The sequence below is a fragment of the Gavialis gangeticus genome, unplaced genomic scaffold, assembly GCF_001723915.1.
Source record: "Gavialis gangeticus isolate Ggan-Ray unplaced genomic scaffold, GavGan_comp1, whole genome shotgun sequence".
Lineage (NCBI taxonomy): Eukaryota > Metazoa > Chordata > Crocodylia > Gavialidae > Gavialis > Gavialis gangeticus.
In genome coordinates this window covers 50069198-50077362 of record NW_017729006.1, presented here as the reverse complement: position 1 = coordinate 50077362, position 8165 = coordinate 50069198, and the positions used below count along the sequence as shown (strand labels likewise).

Here is an 8165-nt window from a genome sequence, read left to right as displayed (position 1 = left end):
GGGGGGGACATGTTTGTGGTAATCCACCAATTGGTTACCTGAAAAGAGATCATAAAAATCTTTGAGGCACTGCATGTTGTTCCTTTACTATAAGAACCTATGTGAATCAAATGCCTTATTTACCTTAATATGAAGAAAAGAAAAAGCGTAACATGTTTATAAGCCCTTTGTATTGCTTTTATTCTGCTTGTCACAATTTGCAAGTGTATGTTCCCCAGCTGCTGAATATATTAATGCAGCTCTGGCACTGGCACAGGACCTCTGAATGCCTGGCTGTGGCTAATGACAGTAAGGAACTGGAGCTAAGGATACCTGCAGCATCATGGCTCCAATACCAGCAGAGGGCTATTAATCACCTATGGGTGCCTGTACACGACATGGGGTTTAATACTCATTAAATTAAATAGGTTTACAAAATTTAAACTTGTTTATTTTGGAGTGACACATCAGTATTTGCACACACTATGTTTTTGAACTAATTAAGCTTTGGAGAGTCGCATCATTGTTTGCACGTGCTAGGTTTTTGGACAAATTAAACCTGGTCCCCAGCCAGAACCACAGGAAAGCAGGACAGTCCTTCACTGCCTTCCCCGGCCCAGGGCCTCCCATCCCGTGCCCTGCCATGCAGCTGTGGGAGCAGGGAGCCAGCACACAGCACAAAAAATAATAAGTGGAAGCAATTCAAAAGCAGCAGCAATTCAAAGGGATGAGCTACAAAAAAATCGTAGCACCATCTAATGAACAAAAAGCTCATTACACATCTTTGAGTGCCTTTGTGTAATTTGCAGTGAGCCAAACTAAACTATGTCTGAGGAGTTTTAGTTTAATAACCAGAAAGACTTTTAAAGCATCCAGAAAACCCTCTCATTCAAGCAGTCACACCACTGCAGCACAAGAAAGGGTAAAAAATGTGGCATGTACAAACGCCCCATGTCACTGCTGAGGAAGCTTAGACTACTATGGCACCAATGGTGCAGCCATGGATCTGGTTAACCTGTGGGTCAGTTTTTACACAAGGGGATTCCTTTTGTGTGTGAGAAAGGGATCTTCTTTCTCTAGGTGTGCACCCCTAAACCATCCCTTTAAAATGGCATGAACTAAAAACTAAATGGCTTTCTTCCATTAATGGAATATATAACAGCCAGAATATACCAGCTAGTGAGAACACACAATGGGTCAAATTCTGCTCTTCTCTTAAAATAGTGTAAATAAGGAGTAGCTTCACAGTATTAAATTAGGAAAAGTGTCAGCAGAATCAGCCCTGCCTCTCCCAAGAAGAGTAAAGTGCATCTGCAAAAACAAAACAGAACACAAACTTGAATGCATCATAAAGTTCTCTTAGATATCACTGATGAAAAATGTTATTTTGTCTCATTTCCAGAAATATCAAAATCAACTTTTTTTAAAAATGTCAATAGAACAGACTAATTTATTTTAACAAATATATAAGTTAGCCCCAAAATGGCAACTAAAAATGATACAACGTGGAAAGACTCTCACATTTTACATATTAAAACAAAAAATCAAATATATTCTGGAATCCACAAAAACAATATGCCACATTACCTAAAAAGTACTAGCACTCTGCTGACATCAATTTGCCAAAAGCAAGTTAGCAAAAAGAACTGTTTTAGTTAATATATTCAATTAAATGATAATAATTTCACTTGCATTTGGAAAAAACATCACAAGGGCAAATGACTGAGAGTGTCAGCATTAAGGCCAAAGTGCAAAGGATGTATATATATACTCAGGCCAATAGCACTGAATGTGGAAAAGGGCCAGCTTTGGGCTCACAGACATTGAAAAAAAGTCATGTATGTGGACAGAGCTCAAAGCCTTTGAGGTCTAGAGCAGTGGTCTCCAAACTTTTTTGATCGCGCACCCCTATCAGTAAAAAATTTTTGAACACACACTCCCAATATAATGTATATTTATATAAATATAAATAGAAGTTCTAATATTTTCTTCCCGCACCCCAGTGGATCGTCTTGTGCACCCCACTTTGGAGACAACTGGTGTAGAGAGGCTAAGGAGCCAAGGAGCTTCCAATTTCAAACTGTAAGGAAAAGACTATTTCAAAATTTCTAAAAAGGATGCAAGTCTCACTCTGCTTCTCACAAGCACACACAAATCCAGTATGTCATGGATTTTAAAACTTTTTTCTTGATAGATTTCATGTGACTGTAGTAATCTACTCACCTTCATCAGTGATAGTTCCACTGCTAGAGCCACCATTACTCTTGGCTTGCCTGTGAGAAGAGAGCGAGGACTCTGCACCTTGAACCTTAGGAGATGTGGAGGGCGATGCTGATGGTGTAAGAGTTGGTGATGTGCTTTTAGATGTTGATGAGGTCCCAGATGTAGGCCTTTTGTTCATCTCCAGTTTCTGCTAAAATTAAAAAAAAAACCAACAAAAAACCAGAATTGCTTATGTTAACTGAAACTGCCAGTTCACTTTAACTTAATCTTGTGCTTAGTCTCAGTGAATTTAAAGGAGCTGCAATTACTTACATGAGCCAAGAGACTGACTAAAATGGCATTAAAGAAAAGATGTATACATTAATCACTCAGTAATAGAACAAAATAATAACTCTCCCAAAACACAAATATTTATTAAAATTACTCTGTTTACAAAGGTTGATGGCTTCTTCTCACTAGATAAAAAATTCCTTCAAGCACAGATTTAACTGAAATAGCAGCCGTTTAGAGATATATTGCAATTATTAATTCAATAAGACACCTTTGCAGGTATGACTGACAATTAATTTTATTTAACACTTCTGTTTTTTCAACATTTTATCTGCAACCTGTCCCTGATAAATCGCTGATCACTCTTACTAATGAGGGACAGTGAGGAATGATACCTTGTTTCATATATTCTGGGGGGTACAGCCACCAGTTGTGCCCTAAGATGGATGATACAAGATGCAACTATCAGTCTCTTGTTCATCTGCCTTGCCAGAAAATAGACCAGTTGGACCAAAGTGTAGGAGCCACAAAAGAAGTCTGGAAAGCAATGTCATAGAGGTGAATACCAACAGATGGCCAAGAGACAGAGGCAATCTGTACCAATATGTTCTTATGTGGCTTTATCTTGCTTAACAGGGCCTACACTGACTAGAATTCATCATCAAGGAGATGATTTCTACTAAGACCTTCATGGCTCCTATGAAGTCCATTACCCACGATGGTATAAAAAATGATTTTTATAAATGTATTAAGAGCCTTAAGCAGGAAAATATGGAGAAGACATTTTCTAGAGTTTCTATGGCTCCTACACAGGACATGTATGCAAGCAGCTAGTCACCTAGGGTGTCTTTACACATACTCCAGCAGCAGGGGGTGCTTTAATTAGAGAGGCTCTTAGGAGCTGCTCTTTAAAGCACCCATAGTGTCACATGTTTTCAGCATCCCATGCATCAAAATGCTGCTGGGAGCGCTTTAATTAAAGCTCGTTTGACAAGCTTTGAAGTGCCCTCACCACCATTTTTAAGTACAGGGACAGTGAATACATAAGACGCTGAGGCTGCTGGGGCATGCTAATTATTACACTCCAGCTGACTCAATTAATTGAGTCTGCTCCAATGCACTGGAATTACAGCACATTAAAGCAGACATCCAGCATGTCTACAGGCATTCCTAGATGTGTATAAACACAGGTGTCCCCTTCTTCTGATGCTTTACCACTTCCTCCAGCACCAGGCACTTCGTAACTCTTAGGTCTGTGGACAGTCCAAGGCAGTACTTTGAGAAGATAATTTTTAAACTCAACCATGAATCAGAGTATGTCTATATGGCACAAAACAGTGCCATGCAGAGATAGCCTGGGCTAGTTCTGCCCACACAAGAAGTAAAAGTGCTGCAGCTGGGCTACGTGGCATGTTACTTCCAGTTAAACTGTTTCTAGTTTTGGAGTTAGCATGGGCAGAGCTAGCCCAGATTATCTCTGCATGGTACTATTTTGCACTGTAGATATACCCTTAGGTAACTGGGAGATGTGGACAGCTGGGAGCATCAAACCCATCTTGAGCTTGATCAGCTGAAATGATGGAGGCAAGTGTTTTGAAAGAAATACACTCATTGAGTCTGGGGTTTTTGAGAGAAATAAATAGACTACTTGCATATTTGTTTGTTTTGATAGAAATATACTTGTTTAGTCTCCTTAGGCCTAGGACTGGGCAAGGTTCCTCTCTTCTTCTGCATAGGCCAAAACTCAGGCATAAAAATCTACTGTCCTACACTTCAAAAGAACATCTTCAGCAGCTCCTACGAATTCACTTTTTTGGTAGAAGGTTCTTGTGAGAAAGGTCTCTGAAGAAGGACTGGGAAGGCAGATGGTAGGGGAAAAGTGTAGTCATTGGTGAAGATGTCTGTTCTGATTGTAACCCAAATGCAGTACAAAGGGCAAGAAGGTTTCCAAAGGTAGTTGTCTCTAGACTGGCTCTAATATGGAGCCAAGCACTTGCTGCCACTGATAAGGTGCTTGGTAGGAGACAGATAACAAGATGGACATGGTTACTCGTCAGTCAGACCAGATCTAAGATTCTGAACCAGAGCCACTCAGGTGGCACAGGTTAAGGAGCCAGGTTGATAAGTGACCACAAACTCAAAATGTGAGGGGAAAAAATGACCAGCATATTTTTCATGGATTCAGCTTCTGATTTATCTAGAGATATTCTAGATTCTTCTGGTCTGTACGGACCTGGTCTGGGTAGTGGGCACTCTCCAAAAGGTGCTGACATTCTTCAGATGCTGTCTTGACAATGAAAAACTCTCAGTGGGAATAGAAGGAACACAGACATAATTTTTTTTGAGTATTCAGCCAGCTGGATGCAGCTCCTAGAGTGGCGCTTGATGCATTATCTTTTACTGGGAATGGTTTGGCAGGGTTCAGGTGTACCAAAATGGATGTGGAGATAAATGTCTTCTTAAGCCCCTCAAGGCCAATCAAGCCTCCTGGGACCATTAAAAATACTATTTCTTCAGTATTGCTGTGAGGGGGTAATCAGCTGTAAAAACTGCCTTTTATGAAAATGCCTATAAAAAAATAACAAGGCCTAGTATCCATATGCATTGCAAGGTATAGCCCATTTTGTAACTTCTGCCACCTTAATTAACCCCTCAGAAGAATGTATATAGCCTCAGAACTCAGAGGTGTTTCCTAATTAGCATTTTTAGTATCAGCATACCTTTCCTATGCCATTGCCAATGACCTGAGCAGTCTGCAGATCAGGCAGAGTGGATGAAGGAGCTGTGGAGACTGGACTATGCTGCTGATTGAGTTTCTGTTCAGGCAGACCTGCTGCTTTTTTTCTTTGAGCTGCAATTTGAGATAAAACACTGTCTGCACTGCCACCTGAGGAACAGAAAATTAAAAAAAAAAATCAGATATCAGCAAGCAACACATTTAATAAAGTAACATAGCTTTATAAATTCATTAAGCTTCAACCCATTTCTGTTCCTGCTCCTCCCCTGCAACCTCCAATCCTGAACATGTTTGAGCATGAGCCAGAATCCTTCCACAGACAGGCCTGTGACTGCAATGCCAACTATTGTTTCTTAAGGGAAAGGACATAGGCCTAAACTCAAAGGGATGTCCTTCTATCTCCTTTCTGAGGTGGATCTGTGGAGGCAAGAAATCAGTCAGAATGGGGAAAACTCCCAAATTCCCAGCCTCATTGCAGGAAATTCCTACTCTTGCTGGGCCGCTGGCAGCAGACACTTGGAAGGTGGTATGGATCTGAGAACTGAAGTTCCTCACATGCAGATGGTCAATGTGCCTGTTTCAGCTGTAGGAACATGCCCTATTTCAGCAAATAGGCCTGTCTATGGGCCCAATCCTGTTCCACTAAGGGTTTTTTCCTTTTCCTTATGTGACAAGATATTTAACAGAATTCTGCACCATGAGCACTTCTGCTATGGTCTCAAACTTGCAACCTCTGGGCTATCAGCTGTGCCTAAGAATTACTGTGCCCATTTCTCAACCTGTGCCCAGAATTAACCTTTTTAGACTCAAGGCCTACTCATTAGACTCAAAGCACCCCACAGAAAATGTCAGCTCTTAGTTTTCACTTGTTTTTTCACTATGGAAAAATAATAGAACAATATTTCTGTTGCAAAGAACTCAGCATAACTACAACAGGTTAGAAAGTTTTCGACACTATGGATCCTTACTTGAAATCTCCACGATTATTTTGTGAATCTTATGTAGATGTCTGCACACCTAGCAGTGCTAATACTATGCATCAACTTGTAGCACCTTTAAAAAGATTCCATGGCATCTTGAGGTGCTGGATCACCCTGGTTAAAATTACTGCTCCAGTGTCAACAACTCCACCCAACTCCACTAGTTAATCAAATCGTAAGTAGTAACCTTGGCACAAGTTCACGCAATGAATGGCACAACAGAACAGAACTGGCTACAAAGTTATTACACAAAATATGTGCAATTTGTAATTAATTAATTAATTACTCCATATTAATTAATTTGTAATTAATGTGTTTCCATCACACCTTAAATTGAATGTGTGGCCAGGATGAAGGGCACACTGGAGCTGTGGCCAGTGTGCCTTTTGCTACAAGCTCCGGTGTGCTCTCAAAGCTGGGCACGCCAGTCAGCTAACTGGAGCTCCCAGCCTGAGGAGCACATCAGGGTCAAAGACTCCAGTATGCTCCCAAGACTGGAAGCGCCGATCAGCTGACTGGTGTTCCAAGCTGGGTGCACCAGGCACCCAGGTTGCTACTTGCCAGTGCTGAGGGAGCCTAAGATCATGTTGCCAGGCTTCCCCTGTACTATCAACAGGGTGTAATTGGGATCTGATCCCTGAAGCCACAATCACACCTCCTGTCATGCACATGTAGCATAGGAGGAGGAGTGACTGCTGAGATCACAGGTAAGATCAGATCATGGCTTTAACTGAACGTCTGCTAGGGGCCTTGGTGTCATCTGCAAATCTGCTAAGTGTGCATTGAATCCCATTGTCCAAATCATTAATGAAGACATTAAACACTACTGGATCCAGGATACACCCCTAGGGAACCTCACTTGATATCTCCTCCCAACTCAATATTGGGCAACAGAGAACTAATCACTGAGCACAATGATCCACCCACTTACGTATCCACCTTACAGTGCTTTGATCTAATCTATATTTTGCTTAGCTTGTTCATGATAATGTCATGGGCAACAGGGTCAAAAGTCTTGCTTAAGTCAAAGTATATCAATCACATCTACCACTCTTCTCCCATCCATAGAGCCTGTCACTTTATCATAGAAGCAAATCAAGTTAGTCGGGCATGACTTGCTTTTGGTCAATCCATGCTGGCTGTCCCTGATCTCCTCATTCTCCTCCAGGTGCTTCACAGTAATTTTTTGGGATACAGGCTGCCTCATGCCATGCTGCCCTGCCCCAGAGACTCTGGCTGTCTCTTCAGCAGAAGGAGAAATGGAGGGAGTAGAAACCTGGCCAGAGTTTGTGGGCTTTATTTAACCCCTTGCAGGCTGGATGCAGCTTGCAAGCCACCCATTTGACAGCCCCGTCCTATATAATGGAGGCTACAGAATTTTAGCTAGTAGTTCCTGTTCTACTTAGGTTAATGCGAATGTTGCTGTTTACTTCACTGATAACAGAAGCAAGCATTTCAAAAACAAATCTTGCTACTCTTACTTTTTCAATGCACTTTGATTACCTAGCTGAATCAGTCTTAAGATTTTTTACAAAAGAAAAATAATATGCACCTGATCTATTATGCAGTTCTCCACCATGTCTGCTAATTCCAGCTATGTTGTTGGATCCACCAGAGGAATGAGGAGAATGGTTGAACGTGTTGGAATTTGAGGGAGAAGCAGGTCTTCGTACAAAAGCAGGCAATTTGACTGGTCTAGAACCTTTGCTTCCAGATGTCTGAAAGAGCAAAAATAAGATTTTTACATCTCTTGGAGAAAACTCAGTTCTGCAAAATGTAATGTAAGCTTGCTAGCTCCAAGGATCAAAGTGGACAACAGAAATTAACGTAATTTTTTTGAGCACTGTGAATTTACACTGCAATTAAAAAGAAGGCATTAATATAAAATTAACTATTTTTATTTCTAAATGGCAGAACATGAGACATACATAACAGTTACATACAGAGTCCTTTCTAATGTCCCCATCTGATAAAAA

The 8165-nt window shown here is 41.0% G+C and overlaps 1 protein-coding gene across 1 annotated transcript in view; it reads right to left on the bottom strand.

Moving 5' to 3' along the window:
* The window catches only part of ANKS6 (ankyrin repeat and sterile alpha motif domain containing 6), a 126236-nt gene that overhangs the window by 30731 nt on the left and 87340 nt on the right, over nt 1-8165 (bottom strand). Inside the window, exons 11-13 of the mRNA XM_019508734.1 lie at nt 7742-7907; nt 5193-5359; nt 2203-2392 (exon numbers count right to left, since the gene is read on the bottom strand). Coding sequence (XP_019364279.1) covers nt 2203-2392; nt 5193-5359; nt 7742-7907 — 523 coding nt within the window. The remainder of the gene's footprint in view (nt 1-2202; nt 2393-5192; nt 5360-7741; nt 7908-8165) is intronic.